Below are 23,359 nucleotides of genomic sequence, written 5' to 3'. Positions count from 1 at the left end.
GTATCTCTATTTGCACATAATCTCTTGCACATCTAGCATTCCAGTGTTAATACTATTGTAATTATTCTGCACTATAGCCTATTTATTGCCTTACCTCCATAACTTGCTACATTTGCACACACTGTATATATATTTTCTGTTGTATTTCTGACTTTATGTTTTTTTTACCCCATATGTAACTCTGTGTTGTTTTTGTTGCACTACTTTGCTTTGTCTTGGCCAGGTCGCAGTTGTAAATGAGAACCTGTTCTCAACTGGCTTACCTGGTTAAATAAAGGTGAAATAAATAAAAAAAATAAAAAAAAAATACCATCAATACCACAGGACTTTTTGGGTTGGAGGGTTTGTATTTTGTCCTGTAGTTCATTCAATGTAATTGGAGAATCCAGTGGGTTCTGGACTGGTAGTCTTTAATAGTTGATTCTAAGATTTGCATTTGATCATGTATATTTTTTTGCTGTTTGTTCTTTGTTATAGGGCCAAAAAGATTGGAGAAGTGGTTTACCCATATATAGATAACTCTTCCAGAAGTGGTTAGAGTCTATGGATTCTTCATTTACATTGAGCTGATTTCTGATGTGCTGTTCCTTGTTTTCCGTAGTGTATTTCAGTATTGTTTTAGTGATTCACCATAGTGAAGGCGTACTCTCTCTCTCTCTCTCTCTCTCTCTCTCTCTCTCTCTCTCTCTCTCTCTCTCTCTCTCTCTCTCTCTCTCTCTCTCTCTCGCTCTCTCGCTCTCTCGCTCTCTAAATTATTTACAGTCTGGGCTAGTTAAGTTAAGGTGTTCAAACACACAAGCCAAGGGAAAGAGAAACGTTTTCAAAGATGTCACATTTCATTTAGAAACCTCAGGCATCTGGAGGGGCTCGGTTAACTACGTCACTGGCAGCTCTGCTTGGAGGCACACACACGCACACACACACACACACACACACGCACCTCCGGTACCGCTTGCCGTGCGGTAGCAGAGAGAACAGTCTATGACTAGGGTGGCTGGAGTCTTTGGTAATTTTTAGGGCCTTCCTCCACCTGGTATAGAGGTCCTGGAGGTCCTCTGTAGTGCCTTGTGGTCGGAGGCCGAGCAGTTGCCATACCAGGTGGTGATGCAACCAGTCAGGATGCTCTTGATGGTGCAGCTGTATAACATTTTGTGGATCTGAGGACCCCATGCCAAATCTTTTCAGTCTCCTGAGGGGCAATAGGTATTGTCGTTCCCTCTTCACAACTGTCTTGGTGTGTTTGGACCATGATAGTTTGTTGGTGATGTGGACACCAAGGAACTTGAAGCTCTCAACCTGCTCCAAAACAGCCCCGTCGATGAGAATGGGGGCATGCTCGGCCCTCCTTTTCCTGTTGTCCACGATCATCTCCTTTGTCTTGATGACAGAGAGGGAGAGGTTGTTATCCTGGCACCACACTGCCAGGTCTCTGACCTCCTCCCTATAGGCTGTCTCATCGTTGTCGGTGATCAGGCCTACCACTGTTGTGTCGTCGGCAAACTTAATGATGGTGTTGGAGTCGTGCCTGGCCATGCAGTCCAGGGTGAACAGGGAGTACAGGAGGGGACTGAGTACGCACTCCTGAGGGGCCCCCGTGTTGAGGATCAGCGTGGCAGATGTGTTGTTACCTACCCATACTACCTGGGGGCGGCCCGTCAGAAAATCCAGGATCCAGTTGCGGAGGGTGGTGTTTAGTCCCAGGGTCCTTAGCTTAGTGATGAGCTTTGAGGGCACTATGGTGCTGAACGCTGAGCTGTAGTCAATGAATAGCATTCTCACATAGGTGTTCCTTTTGTCCAGTTGGGAAAGGGCAGTGTGGAGTGCAATAGATATTGTGTCATCTGTGGATATGTTGGGGCGGTATGCAAATCAAAGTTCTTACTCACATCGGCTACGGAGAGCGTGATCACACAGTCGTCCGGAACAGCTGGTGCTCTCATGCATGCTTCAGTGTTGCTTGCCTCAAAGCGCACATTTACCTCGACTAACCGGTGCCCCCGCACATTGACTCGGTACCGGTACCCCCTGTATATAGCCTCGCTATTGTTGTTTTTCCTGCTGCTTTTTAATTATTTGTTACTTTTATTTCATATTATTTTATATTGTTTTTTTGGTGTGATTTTTTTGTTGTTGTATTCTTTCTTAAAACTGCATTGTTGGTTAAGGGCTTGTAAGTAAGCATTTCACTGTAAGGTCTACACCTGTTGTATTCGGCACATGTGACAAATAAAATTTGATTTGATTTGATTTGACATATAAGTCATTTAGCTCGTCTGGTAGGCTCGTGTCACTGGGCAGCTCGCGGATGTGCTTCCCTTTGTAGTCCGTAATAGTTTGCAAGCCCTGCCACATACGACGAGCATTGGAGCCGGTGTAGGAGGATTCAATCTTAGTCATGTATTGACGCTTTGCCTGTTTGATGGCTCATCGGAGGGCATAGCGGGATTTCTTCTAAGCGTCCAGGTTAGAGTCACGCTCCTTGAAAGCGGCAGCTCTACCCTTTAGCTCAGTGCGGATGTTGCCTGTAATCCATGGCTTCGGGTTGGGGTATGTACGTACGGTCACTGTGGGGATGACGTCATCGATGCACTTATTAATGAAGCCAGTGACTGATGTGGTGTACTCCTCAATGCCATCGGAAGAATCCCAGAACATATTCCAGTCTGTACTAGCAAAACAGTTCCGTAGCTTAGCATCTGCATCATCTGACCACTTCCTTATTGAGCGAGTCACTGGTACTTCCTGCTTTAGTTTTTGCTTGTAAGCAGGAATCAGGAGGATAGCATTATGGTCAGATTTTCCAAATGGAGGGCGAGGGAGAGCTTTGAACGCGTCTCTGTGTGTGGAGTAAAGGTGGTCTAGAGTTTTTTTTCCTCTGGTTGCACATTTAACATGCTGGTAGAAATTAGGTAAAACTGATTTAAGTTACCCTGCATTAAAGTCCCTGGCCACTAGGAGCGCCGCCTCTGGATGAGCATTTTCTTGTTTGCTTATGGCCTTATACAGCTCGTTGAGTGTGGTCTTAGTGCCAGCATCGGTTTGTGGTGGTAAATAGACAGCTACGAAAAATATAGATGAAAACTCTCTTGGTACTCTACCTCAGGCAAGCAAAACCTTGAGACTTCCTTAATATTAGATTTCTCACAGTGGAAGGGTCTCTTCAGTGAAGGACAAGTCTATTGTCAGTAACCCATCACTGAACCAATGGCAGGTTGTGTTATTTCTCTATCTGTAAAGTAGGGTATGAGTCATATCCCAGTATTCAGACAGATCAATAGAATGTGCTCCATAAAATCGACATCTAACAACCACAGATATGATAACCATGTGTTTGCGGCAGAAAATTAGCTATTGAACTCTCCATCATGACACAATGACCATGGTATACACATGCTAGACGGTGTCGATGCAGATAACAGCCACCATCTCTTCCTTCCCTGTGTCTCAGAGCAGATAACACCCATCACCTCTTCCTTCCCTGTGTCTCAGAGCAGATAACACCCATCACCTCTTCCTTCCCTGTGTCTCAGAGCAGATAACAGCCATCACCTCTTCCTTCCCTGTGTCTCAGAGCAGATAACATCCATCACCTCTTCCTTCCCTGTGTCTCAGAGCAGATAACAGCCATCACCTCTTCCTTCCCTGTGTCTCAGAGCAGATAACAGCCATCACCTCTTCCTTCCCTGTGTCTCAGAGCAGATAACAGCCATCACCTCTTCCTTCCCTGTGTCTCAGAGCAGATAACAGCCATCACCTCTTCCTTCCCTGTGTCTCAGAGCAGATAACAGCCATCACCTCTTCCTTCCCTGTGTCTCAGAGCAGATAACAGCCATCACCTCTTCCTTCCCTGTGTTTCAGAGACTACCTCCCTAACTATGAGTAGGTCCTTGTAGGTGACGGACACACACACACACCAGTCTCTCTTCTTACTCACCATAAGCAGGCCCTTGTATGCGTACACGATCCCCAGCCAAATGGTCATGTGTGTGTTCTCGCAGTGTTCCAGGAAGGGCCGGATGGCTATGTCCCGCCCCTGGGGGTCCGCCTGTAGGGACACACAGAGAGAAGAGAAAGGCTGGTGAGTCGTGGGCGCATGTATGTCAACAACAACAACAATATTAACAACAACAGCAACAATTTTTTCAACAAAAACAACAATCAATATCTGAACAGTATTTCTTCCCAAAAAATGTTTTGTACGACAGCATCACACATATACAGTGCCTTCGGGACCCCTTGACTTTTTCCACATTTTGTTACGTTACAGCCTTATTCTAAACTTGATGAAATTGTTTTTTTCCCCTCATCAATCTACACACAATACCCCATAATGACAAAGCATTTTTTTTTGTGCTAATTTATAAAAAATACAGAAATACATTTACATAAGTATTCAGACACTTTACTCAGTACTTTGTTGAAGCACCTTTGGCAGCAATTACAGCCTCGAGTCTTCTTGGGTATGACGCTACAAGCTTGGCACACCTGTATTTGGGGAGTTTCTCCCATTCTTCTCTGCAGATCCTCTCAAGCTCTGTCAGGTTGGATGGGGAGCGTTTCTGCACAGCTATTTTCAGATCTCTCCAGAGATTTTAGATCAGGTTCAAGTCCGGGCTCTGGCTGGGCCACTCAAGGACATTCAGAGACTTGTCCCGAAGCCACTCCTGCGTTGTCTTGGCTGTGTGCTTACGGTCGTTGTCCTGTTGGAAGGTGAACCTTCGCCCCAGTCTGAGATCCTGAGCACTCTGGAGCAGGTTTTCAACAAGGATCTCTCTATACTTTGCTCCGTTCATATTTGCCTCGATCCTGACTAGTCTCCCAGTCCCTGCCGATGAAAAACATCCCCACAGCATGATGCTGCCACCACCATGCTTCACTGTGGGGATAGTGTTCTCGGGGTGATGAGAGGTGTTGGGTTTGTGCCAGACATAGCGTTTTCCTTGATGGCCAAAAAGCTCAATTTTAGTCTCATCTGACCAGAGTACCTTCTTCCATATGTTTGGGGAGTCTCCCACATGCCTTTTGGCAAACACCAAACATGTTTGCTTATTTCTTTCTTTAAGCAATGTCTTTTTTCTGGCCACTCATCCGTAAAGCCCAGCTGTGTGGAGTGTACGGCTTAAAGTGGTCCTATGGACAGATACTCCAATCTCCGCTGTGGAGCTTTGCAGCTCCTTCAGGGTTATCTTTTGGCTCTTTTTTGCCTCTCTGATTAATGCCCTCCTTGCCTGGTCCGTGAGTTTTGGTGGGCGGCCCTCTCTTGGCAGGTTTGTTGTGGTGCCACTTTCTTTCCATGTTTTAATAATGGATTTAATGGTGCTCCGTGGGATGTTCAAAGTTTCTGATATTTTTTTTATAACCCAACCCTGATCTGTACTTCTCCACAACTTTGTCCCTGACCTGTTTGGAGAGCTCCTTGGTCTTCATGGTGCCGCTTCCTTGGTGGTGCCCTTTGCTTAGTGGTGTTGCAGACTCTGGGGCCTTTCAGAACAGGTGTATATATACTGAGATCATGTGACAGATCATGTGACACTTAGATTGCACACAGGTGGCCTTTATTTAACTAATTATGTGACTTCTGAAGGTTATTGGTTGCACCAGATCTTATTTAGGGGCTTCATAGCAAAGGGGGTGAATACATATAGGTGTGTGTGCATGTGTACAGTTGAAGTCGGAAGTTTACATACACTTAGTTTGGAGACATTAAAACTAGTTTTTCAACCACTCCACAAATTTCTTGTTAACCAGCTATAGTTTTGGCAAGTCGGTTAGGACATCTACTTTGTGCATGACACAAGTAATTTTTCCAACAATTGTTTACAGACAGATTATTTCACTTATAATTCACTTTATCACAATTCCAGTGGGTCAGAAATGTACATACACTAAGTTGACTGTGCCTTTAAACAGCTTGGGAAATTCCAGAAAATGATGTCATGGCTTTAGAAGCTTCTGATAGGCTAATTGACATCATTTGAGTCAATTGGAGGTGTACCTGTGGATGTATTTCAAGGCCTACCTTCAAACTCAGTGTCTCTTTGCTTGACATCATGGGAAAATCAAAAGAAATCAGCCAAGACCTCAGAAAGAAAATTGTAGACCTCCACAAGTCTGGTTCATCCTTGGGAGCAATTTCCAAATGCCTGAAGGTACCACGTTCATCTGTACAAACAATAGTTCGCAAGTATAAACACCATGGGACCACGCAGCCGTCATACCGCTCAGGAAGGAGATGCGTTCTGTCTCCTAGAGATGAACGTACTTTGGTGCGAAAAGTGCAAATCAATCCCAGAAAAACAGCAAAGGACCTTGTGAAGATGCTGGAGGAAACGGGTACAAAAGTATCTATATCCACAGTAAAAACGAGTCCTATATCGACATAACGAAAGGACGCTCAGCAAGGAAGAAGCCACTGCCCCAAAACCGCCATAAAAAAGCCAGACTACGGTTTGCACATGGGGACAAAGATCATACTTTTTGGAGAAATGTCCTCTGGTCTGATGAAACAAAAATAGAACTGTTTGGCCATAATGACCATCGTTATGTTTGGAGGAAAAAGGGGCAGGCTTACAAGCCGAAGAACACCATCCCAACCGTGAAGCACGGGGGTGGCAGCATCATGCTGTGGGGGTGCTTTGCTGCAGGAGGGACTGGTGCGCTTCACAAAATAGATGGCATCATGAGGAAGGAAAATTATGTGGATATATTGAAGCAACATCTCAAGACATCAGTCAGGAAGTTAAAGCTTGGTCGCAAATGGGTCTTCCAAATGGACAATGACCCCAAGCATACTTCCAAAGTTGTGGCAAAATGGCTTAAGGACAACAAAGTCAAGGTATTGGAGTGGCCATCACAAAGCCCTGACCTCAATCCTATAGAAAATTTGTGGGCAGAACTGAAAAAGTGTGTGCGAGCAAGGAGGCCTACAAACCTGACTCAGTTACACCAACTCTGTCAGGAGGAATGGGCCAAAATTCACCCAGCTTATTGTGGGAAGCTGACATTTCACATTCTTAAAATAAAGTGGTGATCCTAACTGACTAAGACAGGGACATTTTACTAGGATTAAATGTCAGGAACTGTGAAAAACGGAGTTTAAAAGTATTTGGCTAAGGTGTATGTAAACTTCCGACTTCGAATGTATGCATGCACCACTTTTTTGTTATTTATTTTTTTGTATTCTTTTAAACAAGTTTTTTTTTTCATTTCACTTCACCAATTTGGACTATTTTGTGTATGTCCATTACATGAAATCCAAATAAAAATCTATTTCAATTACAGGTTGTAATGCAAAAAAATAGGAAAAATGCCAAGGGGGATGAATACTTTTGTAAGGCACTGTAGCAAGCGGTGTCAGAGGAAGGTCCAAAAATTGTCAAAGACTTCCAGCCACCTAAGCAATAGACTGTTTGTTCTCTCTGATACCGCATGGCACATGGGACCAGTGCACCAACTGTGCACCAACTGTCTATTATCTATCCTCCCGAGTGGCGCAGTGGTCTAAGGCACTGCATCGCAGTGCTAGCTGTGCCACTAGAGATCCTGGTTCGAATCCAGGCTCTGTCGTAGCCGGCCACGACCGGGAGACCCATGGGGCGGCGCACAATTGGCCCAGCGTCGTCCAGGGTAGGGGAGGGAATGGCCGGCAGGGATGTAGCTCAGTTGGTAGAGCATGGCGTTTGCAACGCCAGGGTTGTGGGTTGATTCGATTCCCACAGGGGGCCAGTATAAACAAATGATGTATGCACTCACTAACTGTAAGTCGCTCTGGATAAGAGCGTCTGCTAAATGACTTAAATGTATCCTGTTGCCTAGTCACCTTAATCCTACCTACAGTATATGTACATATCTATCTCAATTACCTCGTACCCCTGCACATCGACTCGGTACTGGTACTCCCTGTATATAGCCATGTTATTTTCTTTGTCAGGTCTTACCAGCGTGTTTCCCGTTTCTCCAGTTCTCTAGTTCTTGTTTTCTAGTCTTCCTGGTTCCGACCTTTCTGCCTGCCCTGAGCCTGCCTGCCATTCTGTCCCTGATTGACACTGCCTTGGATTATGAACCTCTGCCTGCCCTCAACCTGCCCTTTGCCTGCCCCTTTGTTTATAATAAATATTCTGAGAATCGAACTATCCACCTCCTGTGTCTGCATCTGGGTCATATCTTGAGTCGTGATATTATATAGCCATGTTATTTTCTACTCTCTGTATATAGCCATGTTATTTTCTACTCTCTGTATATAGCCATGTTATTTTCTACTTCCTGTATACAGCCATGTTATTTTCTACTTCCTGTATATAGCCATGTTATTTTCTACTCTCTGTATATAGCCATGTTATATTCTACTTCCTGTATACAGCCATGTTATTTTCTACTTCCTGTATATAGCCATGTTATTTTCTACTTCCTGTATATAGCCATGTTATTTTCTACTTCCTGTATACAGCCATGTTATTTTCTACTTCCTGTATATAGCCATCTTATTTTCTACTTCCTGTATACAGCCATATTATTTTCTACTTCCTGTATACAGCCATGTTATTTTCTACTTCCTGTATATACAGTGGGGGAAAAAAGTATTTAGTCAGCCACCAATTGAGCAAGTTCTCCCACTTAAAAAGATGAGAGAGGCCTGTAATTTTCATCATAGGTACACGTCAACTATGACAGACAAAATGAGAAAAAAATATCCAGAAAATCACATTGTAGGATTTTTTATGAATTGATTTGCAAATTATGGTGGAAAATAAGTATTTGGTCAATAACAAACGTTTCTCAATACTTTGTTATATACCCTTTGTTGGCAATGACACAGGTCAAACGTTTTCTGTAAGTCTTAACAAGGTTTTCACACACTGTTGCTGGTATTTTGGCTCATTCCTCTATGCAGATCTCCTCTAGAGCAGTGATGTTTTGGGGCTGTCGCTGGGCAACACGGACTTTCAACTCCCTCCAAAGATTTTCTATGGGGTTGAGATCTGGAGACTGGCTAGGCCACTCCAGGACCTTGAAATGCTTCTTACGAAGCCACTCCTTCGTTGCCCGGGCGGTGTGTTTGGGATCATTGTCATCTTCAATGCCCTTGCTGATGGAAGGAGGTTTTCACTCAAAATCTCACGATACATGGCCCCATTCATTCTTTCCTTTACACGGATCAGTCGTCCTGGTCCCTTTGCAGAAAAACAGCCCCAAAGCATGATGTTTCCACCCCCATGCTTCACAGTAGGTATGGTGTTCTTTGGATGCAACTCAGCATTCTTTGTCCTCCAAACACGACGAGTTGAGTTTTTACCAAAAAGTTCTATTTTGGTTTCATCTGACCATATGACATCCTCCCAATCCTCTTCTGGATCATCCAAATGCACTCTAGCAAACTTCAGACGGGCCTGGACATGTACTGGCTTAAGCAGGGGGACACGTCTGGCACTGCAGGATTTGAGTTCCTGGCGGCGTAGTGTGTTACTGATGGTAGGCTTTGTTACTTTGGTCCCAGCTCTCTGCAGGTCATTCACTAGGTCCCCCCGTGTGGTTCTGGGATTTTTGCTCACCGTTCTTGTGATCATTTTGACCCCACAGGGTGAGATCTTGCGTGGAGCCCCAGATCGAGGGAGATTATCAGTGGTCTTGTATGTCTTCCATTTCCTTGTATTTATTCCTTGTGTCACTATTTAAATGTTTTATCTTTAACTCTGCATTGTTGAAAAAGGACCGTAAGTAAGCGTTTCACTGTTAGTCTACACCTGTTGTTTACAAAGCATGTGACAAATACAATTTGATTTGATTTGATATGAATCAAACATTCAGGTGTATAATGAAACTGAGGAGGTACAACAGCCTGGGGCTTGTTTAAACACCACTGAAGTTGCATTAATCCAGATTTACACTGTTAATCCAGATTTACACTGTTAATGGCCTTACCTAATGAGCCATTATAGATAGGTTTCATTTACATCCCCCATCCTCTCTTTCTCGCTCTACTTTTTCTATCTCTATCTCTCTCTTTCTCTGTCTGTCTCCCTCCCCCTCTCTCTCTCCCTCTCTCTCTCTCGCAGGTGATTTACAGGCCAAATTAGAGCTGTTGGCGGCAATTAGCGTATCACGTGACAACGTAGCTCTCGGGGGAACTGTCGAGGATGTAAAAAAAAAGCCCCTTTAATAAAAACACAATTAAGAGTTTGGGGGACGTGGCCAGACGTGGTAATAAATCAAACATCTTCACAGGGCCATGTGTGTATGTGTATGTGTGTGTGTGTGTGTGTGCCGAGCATGTTGATTACACTCTTTAACTTATTGGGGTTTGTTTACATCAGAGCTAATGACAACAGAGAGTTTCTGATGTTTAGGAGCCAATAAGCCTTTGTTTAATTTAGAAATCAGGGTCAGTGTAAAGGGAGGGAGGGAGGGAGGGAGGGAGGGACGGAGGGACGGAGGGAGGGAGGGAGGGAGGGAAGGAGGGATGGATGGAGGGCGGGAGGGATGGAGGGCGGGCGGGCGGTAGGGATGGAGGGAGGGATGGAGGGCGGGCGGGAGGGATGGAGGGCGGTAGGGAGGGAGCAGAGTGAAGGAGGGAGAAAAGCTGGACTGGTTTCTTTCTGTCCTCTAAAAGCCAGCGATGAACGCTGTAGCCCAGTTTTAGCTGCCCCACTTAGCAACACCTTGAATATGCCTGCTGTCATTTTCAGGACACATAAATCCCTAAGGTATGAATATAATATATAACAATACACGCTCACGCATGCAACCACGCAAACACACACGTATCAGACTCTACCCTTCATCATGTCCATATGCAGCCATGTTAAGGTAAATTACAACTCTCTATCATTCCCTCTGCCTTACATTCTACAGCCCAGGATCACTTGAAATGGGACATTTATGAGCCATTCATTCTTCAATTACAGTAGAATGGAGCCCAAGCCAGAGAGGTCAAGCCCCCCCCCCACATGGTTGTGTCCCAAATGGCACCCTATTCCCTTTATAGTGAACTCATAGGGCTCTGGTCAAAAGTAGTGCACTTTAGGCCTATATAGGGAAAAGGGTGCAATTTGGGACACTATTTATCTCCTTGAAATGCCATGTTGTAGGGTACAGTTACATTTAAATTTACGTTTACATTTACGTAATTTAGCAGACGCTCTTATCCAGAGTGACTTACAAATTGGTGCATTCAACTTATGATAGCCAGTGGGACAACCACCCTGGGGGGGAGGGGGGGGGGGGTAGAAGGATAAATATATTCTCTCCATAATCTCTATTTGTTATTTTCCTGTTCTGAGAGCTTTGTTGGATTAGGATTTCAAATATGATTATACATCAGACTCCTTGTCCTTGTTCGGTTTCGCACAATATTCAAAACACAAAGCCTACAAAGGATTAAAACATTTAGGTAGCATGCAGACAGTCCCTGTTTACACACAAGTCTGGCGGAATGTTACCTAGTCGAGACAGAGGCTGCATCCCAAATGGCACTCTATTCCCTATGTAGTGCACTATGCGGCCTAGGGTGCACTATGCGGCCTAGGGTGCACTATGCGGCCTAGGGTGCACTATGCGGCCTAGGGTGCACTATGCGGCCTAGGGTGCACTATGCGGCCTAGGGTGCACTATGCGGCCTAGGGTGCACTATGCGGCTAGGTGCACTATGCGCCTAGGGTGCACTATGCGGCCTAGGGTGCACTATGCGGCCTAGGGTGCACTATGCGGCCTAGGGTGCACTATGCGGCTAGGGTGCACTATGCGGCCTAGGGTGCACTATGCGGCCTAGGGTGCACTATGCGGCCTAGGGTGCACTATGCGGCCTAGGGTGCACTATGCGGCCTAGGGTGCACTATGCGCCTAGGTGCACTATGCGGCCTAGGGTGCACTATGCGCCTAGGGTGCACTATGCGGCCTAGGGTGCACTATGCGGCCTAGGGTGCACTATGCGGCCTAGGGTGCACTATGCGGCCTAGGGTGCACTATGCGGCCTAGGGTGCACTATGCGGCCTAGGTGCACTATGCGGCCTAGGGTGCACTATGCGGCCTAGGGTGCACTATGCGGCCTAGGGTGCACTATGCGGCCTAGGGTGCACTATGCCCTAGGGTGCACTATGCGGCCTAGGGTGCACTATGCGGCCTAGGGTGCACTATGCGGCCCTAGGGTGCACTATGCGGCCTAGGGTGCACTATGCGGCCTAGGGTGCACTATGCGGCCTAGGGTGCACTATGCGGCTAGGGTGCACTATGCGGCCTAGGGTGCACTATGCGGCCTAGGGTGCACTATGCGGCCTAGGTGCACTATGCGGCCTAGGGTGCACTATGCGGCCTAGGGTGCACTATGCGGCCTAGGGTGCACTATGCGGCCTAGGGTGCACTATGCGGCCTAGGGTGCACTATGCGGCCTAGGGTGCACTATGCGGCCTAGGGTGCACTATGCGGCCTAGGGTGCACTATGCGGCCTAGGGTGGTCTGGTGGTCTAAGTCGCTGCCTCCAGATTTCATATATCGCTGCAGTATGGGTTTGAATCCACTGCTATTGCAGCTCACTCTCTTTCCTCTTTACCTGTCTTATCCCATAAACAGAAAACATGCAAGGAGTTGGACTGCCCCGCTCCTTTTAACAAAAAAAGTTTTTACAAAATAAAATATAGTGCACTATATAGGGAATAGGGTACCATTTAGGACACAGGCAGAGCCAGATGACAACCCTGCATCAGAAATAATGACGTCAACAAGTCTAGAGAGGACCTTCGGTACTTCTAATGTCCTATAAGGACACATAAAAGCCGTATTTACCGAAAGGGAACTTTAAAAGCATATCATGCCCAGACGGTGACCCTGCCTTTCACAGGGCACACATTATGACGGAACACCCGATGCGCAGTAACCCAGGGTGTGTCCCAAATTGCACCATTTTCCCTATGTAGGGCCCTATTGGGCCTGGTCAAAAGTAGTACACTATAAAGGGAATAGCGTACCATTTGGGACGTATCCCCCATCTAAATGGACACGGACGTAACCAACCAACAACATGCCTATGTCTTAGAGTATTTTGGGACACCCAATAGTCCATTAACTCTGGGGTGATATTCAGGGAAGGGAGTCAAGGGTTTCTTTCTACAAAAGCTGATGGGGAAGAAAGTTTAAGCAGCAAGTAGCAACAACAAAGTGGGCAGATGACGGAGGAGAGGGGACGCTATCCCACGGACGCACATCGGGAAGAGGAGAGGAGAAGAGGTCATAAGAGAGGAGAGGAAGTCTCCTCCTGTAAGTAGTCTCAGGCTACCTTCCAATGTCCATACTGACATCCCAGCTAGCACATTTGGTTCCTTGGAATTTGTGGGAACGTATGTTTTTGGTTTCACATTGTTGGAACGAAGCCATATGTTTTTTGACTGGTATAACGGAACGTTTTTTAAAAATATTCTGAGAACAGAAGTGAAAATTTTGCCTGTTCTGGAAACGTTTATTTTTAGGTTGCAGGGAGGTTCTGAGAACGTTTTACTCTGGTTCCTATAAAGTTTTCCTTGGAGGTTTTATTAACGCTCTAAGAACGGAAATTATAGGTTATTTGGAGGTTTTTGAATAACTTCCTTAAAACTTTCACTGAATGTTTCAGTAAGACTGTTAATAACACTGCTATCTTATTTTGGAATATTAAACAACTAATTGACCGATGTTCAATCATTAGAATTCCATTTAGTAAAACAAATTCTGAGCCCAAAGCACTGTTCTCTAGAGAGTAATCAAATCAGTCACGAGATAAATCAACTACTTGGGACGCTGGTCTGAAGGGAGTTGTAGCAAATATTAAATCTAGTTCTTGCACAGAAATGTGGTAATTAACTACAATGACCATAATCCATTGAGCCTTTTTTTTCAGCTCAGAGATGGATACACTTTTATGCCTGCTACGTTCTACATTACGTTAGATACACACTGACCGCATAGACCGTATGAGAGAGGAATGAACACAACACAATGATGAGAGAAAGGGATAGAGACAGCTCAGGATAAAGACAGCTCGTGAAAGTATGCCTTATCTACTTTGAAGAACTAGTCAAATGATTGTCAGAAAGCTCTGCAGCATGCTTAGGCAGGCTAGCCTAGCTAAATAGGATGATTAAAGACAGTGCAGTATGGGGAGCACAGAGCTAATGTTGTCTGACTGGCTGGCTGCTACTGCCTGAGCAGAGATGAGATGATGACTTTAAGGAATGAAAAATAAAGTAATCAGATAAAAACTAAGTAATATACACAAGTGAAATATTTTATTATTTCATAGTAATTTCTTATTTTTCTATTGATGTCTACCCAATGTGGACCTGACAGAGACAATGGAATTTTTTCAATGTTTTGACAATTGAATGTCCACTATTTTGAGCTTTGGAATTTCCATTGAAAAGCTCTACAATCATGTTTTTTTTTAAATGATCTAAACCGAAATCAGAAACCGTGATAATTTTTTTAATAATCGAACCGAAACCGAACTGACCTCAAAAAGCACTAATCGCTCAGCACTACAGATAGGACACATTGAAATTAATTAATTTAGGCAAAAATCATGCAAACACATGTATTTTTTATTGTGACACGGCATCAGTGAAATTCAAACCTATAATCTTCTGTTCTCTATCCATGTAATTAGTCCACTGCACCACCAGGATTGAGCTAGCATGCCATGTTTACAAAGCTGTTTATTTTAGTCTATTCAAACAGACCCCATTTGAAAGGAAACAAGCACTCATTAAGATCAGGTGTGGCCAATTAGTGGCAATTAATTAATTATCCAACACACCTGAACACACTTAACAAGATAGAGAATAGAAGATAGGATAGAGAGTTTTGTTGATGCTGAGAATGAAATGTACATGTTTTTAAATAACATTCTTAGAACGTTCTCTGAACATTACCAATGTTCTATTGTGTTTTTTATGGAAAGTTTTCTTAACATTCTCTGACAATTTGAGAACATGACTTTAAATAGAACCATAAGGAAACCTGTAGGAAACGTTATGCTGAAGTACTGAAATTCCCACAGGTCACACCAGTTGGAGAACGTTCCTAGAACATTACCAACATTTTAATTAAATGTAACCATGTTTGAACATTTAGAAAAACGTTCTGTTAAAGTAATGAAATACCAATGAAGGGTCTGGAAAAGTCATAGGTCATAGTTTGTTGCATACCCCCCAACCCACCAAAGACATTAAGGTTGTATGCAAAATAACCATAGGACAACCTAGCTGTCACCAAGGTCTAAGAAACCACTTGCATGCCAAGTACATTAGTTCATTAAAGTAGTTTACTAGTATGGACATTGGAACAGAGCCACTAGTAATAATATTAACCTGAGGAGCTAAACGGCTATGCTCAATCACCACCATGTATGCATCCCAAATGGCACTATATTTACTCTGGGCCAAGTAGTGCACTACAAAGGGAAGAGGGTGCCATTGGGGATGCACAGCCTACCACTGCAGCTCTGACATGCCCTCTACAACTAATAACACTGATAATACAAACTTCAGTGTTAAATATGGACAACTGGGCATCGGCATCCATGGGCTTCCATCCATCTCATCCGAGATCAGAACAGGCAGGAACATCAGAACCGTCGCCTCTCGCAGGGAAGTTGTCTGGGGGTTGCCAAGCAACAGCCTGTGTCGGGCAGAGCCGAGCGGCCCAAAGCGGCGGTGGCAGCAGCAGCAGCTGTGGCGTCTGCTGTCATTTCTCAGCGCATTAGCCTTTTAATGTAATTGTTCATTGAGAGCTGGAAAGGGCGCTGCCGCTGACAGGGAGTCTATAGAGAGAGAGGCAGGGAGGGAGAGAGGGAGGGATTACACCATTATCCCAGAAACCCTAGACCCACTCCAATTTGCATACCGCCCCAACAGATCCACAGATAATGCAATCTCTATTGCACTCCACACTGTCCTTTCCCACCTGGACAAGAGGAACACCTACGTGAGAATGCTATTCATTGACTACAGCTCAGCGTTCAACACCATAGTGCCCTCAAAGCTCATCACTAAGCTAAGGACCCTGGGACTAAACACCTCCCTCTGCAACTGGATCCTGGACTTCCTGACGGGTCGCCCCCAGGTGGTAAGTGTAGGTAACAACACATCTGCCACGCTAATCATCAACACAGGGGCCCCTCAGGGGTGCATGCTCAGTCCGCTCCTGTACTCCCTGTTCACCCATGACTGCATGGCCAGGCACGACTCCAACACCATCATTAAGTTTGCCGACGACACAACAGTGGTAGGCCTGATCACCGACAACGATGAGACAGCCTATAGGGAGGAGGTCAGAGACCTGGCCGTGTGGTGCCAGGATAACAACCTCTCCCTCAACGTCATCAAGACAAAGGAGATGATTGCCATCCAGGACCTCTATACCAGGCGGTGTCAGAGGAAGGCCCTAAAAATTGTCAAAGACTCCAGCCACCCTAGTCATAGACTGTTCTCTTAGCTACCGCATGGCAAGTGGTACCGGAGCGCCATGTCTAGGTCCAAAAGGCTTCTTAACAGCTTCCACCCCCAAGCCATAAGACTCATAAACAGCTAATCATGGCTACCCTGACTATTTGCATTGATTTGAGGTAAAGCGGGAGGGAAGGGAGGGAGGGAGGAGAGGGAGGGAGGGAGGGAGGGAGGGAGGGAGGGAGGGAGGGAGGGAGGGAGAGAGAGAGAGAGAGAGAGAGAGAGAGAGAGAGAGAGAGAGAGAGAGAGAGAGAGAGAGAGAGAGAGAGAGAGAGAGAGAGAGAGAGAGAGAGAGAGAGAGAGAGAGAGAGAGAGAGAGAGAGAGAGAGAGAGAGAGAGAGAGAGAGAGAGAGAGAGAGAGAGAGAGAATGCAGGGAGAGAGGCAAGGAGGGAGGCTGGGAGGGTTAGGGAGCCAGTCAGCCGAGTGGCGCGCTCTACACTGGGGAGTGACTAAAGAGAGTAGGGGGTGGGTGTGGAGAGCCCTGGTTCTTTCTGGAGGAGGGATGGAAGGAAGGATGGAGAGTGGAGGAGTGGGACCAACAGGAGAGAGGAGGAGTGGAACCAACAGGAGAGAGGAGGAGTGGAACCAACAGGAGAGAGCGCCAGGGGGAGAAAATGGAGAGCTCACGTCCTCAGCTGCTGCACATAGTTTGGAGTGTGTGCGCGTGCGTATGTGTGTGCGTGCGTGCGTGTATGGATGAGCTATCAGCCCACTGACAGCGACTCTCCATCACTTGCAGTGGCAATTACTAAATGGAAGATTCCACTGCAGAGAGAGAGAAAAACAGCGCTAGAGTTTGTGGCAGCGATTTATGTCAGTTTGTCAGAGGTATTTTCCAAAAAGGACAGAATATGGAGATGAAAAATGTTGGAGGGAGAGAGGCAGTGGAATCACTATAGTCTCCCTTGTTTTGTTGAGAATAAAACTCTACCCTAGCTTTTAAATCAGTAGCTAGGTTTCCATGCAATTGGCGACAGATTTTCATGCGGATATTCTAAAATCTACATAAAGAAAATATGCGCGTTTTCCCACCTGTGGTGTTTCCACCAAACGGACTTGCTGCGGATAAAAATCAGTGCACGATGACGTAGTGCAAACAAAATGTACTTTTTATCTAAAGTTCAATGTGTTTCCATCACATTTTCAACTCTACCGATAGTTTTGTGGCATATCTAACCATTCCTCCTCGATACAGGAGTCCCAGTGACCATATCTAACCATTCCTCCTCGATACAGGAGTCCCAGTGACCATATCTAACCATTCCTCCTCGATACAGGAGTCCCAGTGACCATATCTAACCATTCCTCCTCGATACAGGAGTCCCAGTGACCATACAGTGGGGAAAAAAAGTATTTAGTCAGCCACCAATTGTGCAAGTTCTCCCACTTAAAAAGATGAGAGAGGCCTGTAATTTTCATCATAGGTACACGTCAACTATGACAGACAAATTGAGAATTTTTTTTCCAGAAAATCACATTGTAGGATTTTTTATGAATTTATTTGCAAATTATGGTGGAAAATAAGTATTTGGTCACCTACAAACAAGCAAGATTTATGGCTCTCACAGACCTGTAACTTCTTCTTTAAGAGGCTCCTCTGTCCTCCACTCGTTACCTGTATTAATGGCACCTGTTTGAAGTTGTTATCAGTATAAAAGACACCTGTCCACAACCTCAAACAGTCACACTCCAAACACCACTATGGCCAAGACCAAAGAGCTGTCAAAGGACACCAGAAACAAAATTGTAGACCTGCACCAGGCTGGGAAGACTGAATCTGCAATAGGTAAGCAGCTTGGTTTGAAGAAATCAACTGTGGGAGCAATTATTAGGAAATGGAAGACATACAAGACCACTGATAATCTCCTCGATCTGGGGCTCCACGCAAGATCTCACCCCCGTGGGGTCAAAATGATCACAAGAACGGTGAGCAAAAATCCCAGAACCACACAGGGGGACCTAGTGAATGACCTGCAAAGAGCTGGGACCAAAGTAACAAAGCCTACCATCAGTAACACACTACGCCGCCAGGGACTCAAATCCTGCAGTGCCAGACGTGTCCCCCTGCTTAAGCCAGTACATGTCCAGGCCCGTCTGAAGTTTGCTAGAGTGCATTTGGATGATCCAGAAGAGGATTGGGAGAATGTCATATGGTCAGATGAAACCAAAATAGAACTTTTTTGGTAAAAACTCAACTCGTCGTGTTTGGAGGACAAAGAATGCTGAGTTGCATCCAAAGAACACCATACCTACTGTGAAGCATGGGGGTGGAAACATCATGCTTTGGGGCTGTTTTTCTGCAAAGGGACCAGGACGACTGATCCGTGTAAAGGAAAGAATGAATGGGGCCATGTATCGTGAGACTTTGAGTGAAAACCTCCTTCCATCAGCAAGGGCATTGAAGATGAAACGTGGCTGGGTCTTTCAGCATGACAATGATGCCAAACACACCGCCCGGGCAACGAAGGAGTGGCTTCGTAAGAAGCATTTCAAGGTCCTGGAGTGGCCTAGCCAGTCTCCAGATCTCAACCCCATAGAAAATCTTTGGAGGGAGTTGAAAGTCCGTGTTGCCCAGCGACAGCCCCAAAACATCACTGCTCTAGAGGAGATCTGCATGGAGGAATGGGCCAAAATACCAGCAACAGTGTGTGAAAACCTTGTGAAGACTTACAGAAAACGTTTGACCTGTGTCATTGCCAACAAAGGGTATATAACAAAGTATTGAAAAACTTTTGTTATTGACCAAATACTTATTTTCCACCATCATTTGCAAATAAATTCATAAAAAATCCTACAATGTGATTTTCTTGATTTTTTTTCTCATTTTGTCTGTCATAGTTGACGTGTACCTATGATGAAAATTACAGGCCTCTCTCATCTTTTTAAGTGGGAGAACTTGCACAATTGGTGGCTGACTAAATACTTTTTTCCCCCACTGTATCTAACCACTCCTCCTCGATACAGGAGTCCCAGTGACCATATCTAACCACTCCTCCTCGATACAGGAGTCCCAGTGACCAGTTACCTGGGGATGGAGGGAAAAGGAGAGGTGGCAGTGGCTGTTCATGTGATGAGCGAGTCAGACCCGTCTATGAGGGATGGAGGGATGGGGGAATGGATGGGTAGAAAGAGATAACGAGACAACAAGAGAGAGAAAGAGAGGAGAGAGAGAAGGATGGAGGAAAGGAGGGAGGTGGGGGGAGGGATGCCGGCGGGTCAGGCTAACCTACATGCAGCGTTCCAGGGTGTCAGGGCAGGAAGAAGCCCCCTGGTGCTCCTTGGGTCTGGGCATATGTATGTGTGTGTGTGACTGTGTCCCTGCACTGAAGGACTGTGTCCCTGCACTGAAGGACTGTGTCCCTGCACTGAATGACTGTGTCCCTGCACTGAATGACTGGGTTTGTACATACTGCATGGCTGCATGTCATGGCTCCGGGGGGAGGTTTCCCTTACGTACGGATCCTTGATCAGATTTCCCTCCCCTATTCCTAACTTTCTCCATTAGGGGGAAAAACTGACCCAAGATCCTACTTGTCTTCACAACACAACCCCACTGCATTGAATCAATGGGTCTCTACAGAAACTGCTCTCTGGATTTTAAAAGTCTTATTCTACTGTAATTCTATGGTGAGAGCACTCTCTGATGAAGGCTGTGTGACTCAACACCATCGTTGTTCCTGTAACTGAGAGCTTACATAGATGTATGGAGGTAATGTCTTTATTGTGTTTCGTTAAACCTTTTGTACAAGCTTTTAGATTTTTTACCTTGTATTACTTCTGTAAAATAAGCCTTATGTTGTTGTATTTGTATTAACATAAACATAAAACCCCAGCAACTTTATGAAGAATCACACAACTCTAATCTCTCTCCAGACTCTGAGAGAGATTAGAGAGATTTATCCTAGGCCAGCTTGTTTTAGAAAAGAAAAACTCCATAGACATCCTATCTGTATTTAAATGTCTGCCCTCTACCACCTATCTGTATTTAAATGTCTGCCCTCTACCACCTATCTGTATTTAAATGTCTGCCCTCTACCACCTATCTGTATTTAAATGTCTGCCCTCTACCACCTATCTGTATTTAAATGTCTGCCCTCTACCACCTATCTGTCTGATATGACCATTGTTGACTTTATCCCATTACCAGGCTAATCCCTCGTACAGGGATGGCCCCTTGGCCTCCGCGCAATGACACCAACAAACACACACACACACACACACACACACACACACAAACACACACACACAAACCAAGTTGATGGCGACAGAGAGGAAACCATGAGTAGACACATAGTGTAATTCCCTTGGTGGGTGATGAGTCGGCGACTGATTTTAAAAAGCAATGAATTGATTGATTTAATTTATCCCCTTCAGGTCCCTTGGGATAGACTAGATAGAACAGTATCCTACAGTAGACCTCTCTAGGATAGACTAGATATACTAGATAGACTAGATATTAATTGGACACCCGGATACATCTAGTCTATCTAGTATATACAGTGGGGAGAACAAGTATTTGATCCACTGCCGATTTTGCAGGCTTTCCTACTTACAAAGCATGTAGAGGTCTGTAATTGTTATCCTAGGTACACTTCAACTGTGAGAGACGGAATCTAAAACAAAAATCCAGAAAATCACATTGTATGATTTTTAAGTAATTAATTTGCATTTTATTGCATGACATAAGTATTTGATCACCTACCAACCAGTAAGAATTCCGGCTCTCACAGACCTCTTAGTTTTTCTTTAAGAAGCCCTCCTGTTCTCCACTCATTACCTGTATTAACTTTACCTGTTTGAACTCGTTACCTGTATAAAAGACACCTGTCCACACACTCAATCAAACAGACTCCAACCTCTCCACAATGGCCAAGACCAGAGAGCTGTGTAAGGACATCAGGGATACAATTGTAGACCTGCACAAGGCTGGGATGGGCTACAGGACAATAGGCAAGCAGCTTGGTGAGAAGGCAACAACTGTTGGCGCAATTATTAGAAAATTGAAGAAGTTCAAGATGACGGTCAATCACCCTCGGTCTGGGGCTCCATGCAAGATCTCACCTCGTTGGGCATCAATGATCATGAGGAAGGTGAGGGATCAGCCCAGAACTACACGGCAGGACCTGGTCAATGACCTGAAGAGAGCTGGGACCACAGTCTCAAAGAAAACCATTAGTAACACACTACGGCGTCATGGATTAAAATCCTGCAGCGCACGCAAGGTCCCCCTGCTCAAGCCAGCGCATGTCCAGGCCCGTCTGAAGTTTGCCAATGACCATCTGGATGATCCAGGGGAGGAATGGGAGAAGGTCATGTGGTCTGATGAGACAAAAATATAGCTTTTTGGTCTAAACTCCACTTGCCGTGTTTGGAGGAAGAAGAAGGATGAGTACAACCCCAAGAACACCATCCCAACCGTGAAGCATGGAGGTGGAAACATAATTCTTTGGGGATGCTTTTCTGCAAAGGGGGACAGGACGACTGCACCGTATTGAGGGGGAGGATGGATGGGGCCATGTATCGCGAGATCTTGGCCAACAACCTCCTTCCCTCAGTAAGCGCATTGAAGATGGGTCGTGGCTGGGTCTTCCAGTATGACAAAGACCCGAAACACACAGCCAGGGCAACTAAGGAGTGGCTCCGTAAGAAGCATCTCAAGGTCCTGGAGTGGCCTAGCCAGTCTCCAGACCTGAACCCAATAGAAAATCTTTGGAGGGAGCTGAAAGTCTGTATTGCCCAGCGACAGCCCCGAAATCTGAAGGATCTGGAGAAGGTCTGTATGGAGGAGTGGGCCAAAATCCCTGCTGCAGTGTGTGCAAACCTGGTCAAGACCTACAGGAAACGTATGATCTCTGTAATTGCAAACAAAGGTTTCTGTACCAAATATAAAGTTCTGCTTTTCTGATGTATCAAATACTTATGTCATGCAATAAAATGCAAATTAATTACTTAAAAATCATACAATGTGATTTTCTGGATTTTTGTCCGTCTCTCACAGTTGAAGTGTACCTATGATAAAAATTACAGACCTCTACATGCTTTGTAAGTAGGAAGACCTGCAAAATCGGCAGTGTATCAAATACTTGTTCTCCCCACTGTATATACTAGATAGATTAGATGTATCCGGGTGTCCAATTAATCAAATGGCCACCCAGACTATTTACATTGACAGCCCCCCTCCCTTTTTTTTTATACTGCTGCTATTCACTGTTTATTATCTATGCGTAGTCACTTTACCCCTACCTACATGTAGAAATTACTAACCTGTACACCCACACATTGACTCGGTACCGGTACCCCCTTTATATAGCCTCATTATTGTTATTCTATTGTGTTACTTTTTTTAATTTAATTTTTAATTTTTTCACTTTAGTTTATTTAGTAAATATTTTCTTAACTCTATTTCTTGAACTGCATTGTTGGTTAAGGGCTTGTACATAAGCATTTCACGGTAAGGTTGTATTCGGCGCATTTTATATACTAGATATACTAGATAGACTAGATATAGAGTGGTTTCATTCAGTACCACTACATTGTCATAGTCTAGCAATACTGATTCTGAGTCACCAAGATGGCCGCCGCTCCACAGTGAACTCTGTCAGGTCACTCAGCTCCTGGGAAGGGAGGAAGGCATCGGTAAAACAGAATCACCATAAGGTTCAATTCAATTCTAGGTTATCTTTCCCCCCTGGAGGATGAGGGAACAGTATGAACTCGGACTTCAAACGATGGGACTTCAAACGATGCCACAGATGAACAGAGCTCAAATGAACAGACACACAGGCACGAGTACATACACATGGGTGCACATACACACACACACACACACACACACACACACACACGCACACATACAAGCTGCCTTACAGTGAGGGAAAAAAGTATTTGATCC

The 23,359-nt window shown here is 45.0% G+C and overlaps 1 protein-coding gene across 1 annotated transcript in view; it reads right to left on the bottom strand.

Annotated features, from left to right (window-relative positions):
* LOC121586754 (gamma-aminobutyric acid type B receptor subunit 2) overlaps positions 1 to 23,359 on the bottom strand; it is a 382,125-nt gene that overhangs the window by 23,468 nt on the left and 335,298 nt on the right. Inside the window, exon 14 of the mRNA XM_041903715.2 lies at positions 3,935 to 4,045. Coding sequence (XP_041759649.1) covers positions 3,935 to 4,045 — 111 coding nt within the window. The remainder of the gene's footprint in view (positions 1 to 3,934; positions 4,046 to 23,359) is intronic.

This window comes from Coregonus clupeaformis, chromosome 17 (assembly GCF_020615455.1).
Source record: "Coregonus clupeaformis isolate EN_2021a chromosome 17, ASM2061545v1, whole genome shotgun sequence".
NCBI lineage: Eukaryota > Metazoa > Chordata > Actinopteri > Salmoniformes > Salmonidae > Coregonus > Coregonus clupeaformis.
The sequence above is the reverse complement of the archived record's forward strand: the minus strand, read 5'-3'. Positions and strand labels throughout refer to the sequence as shown.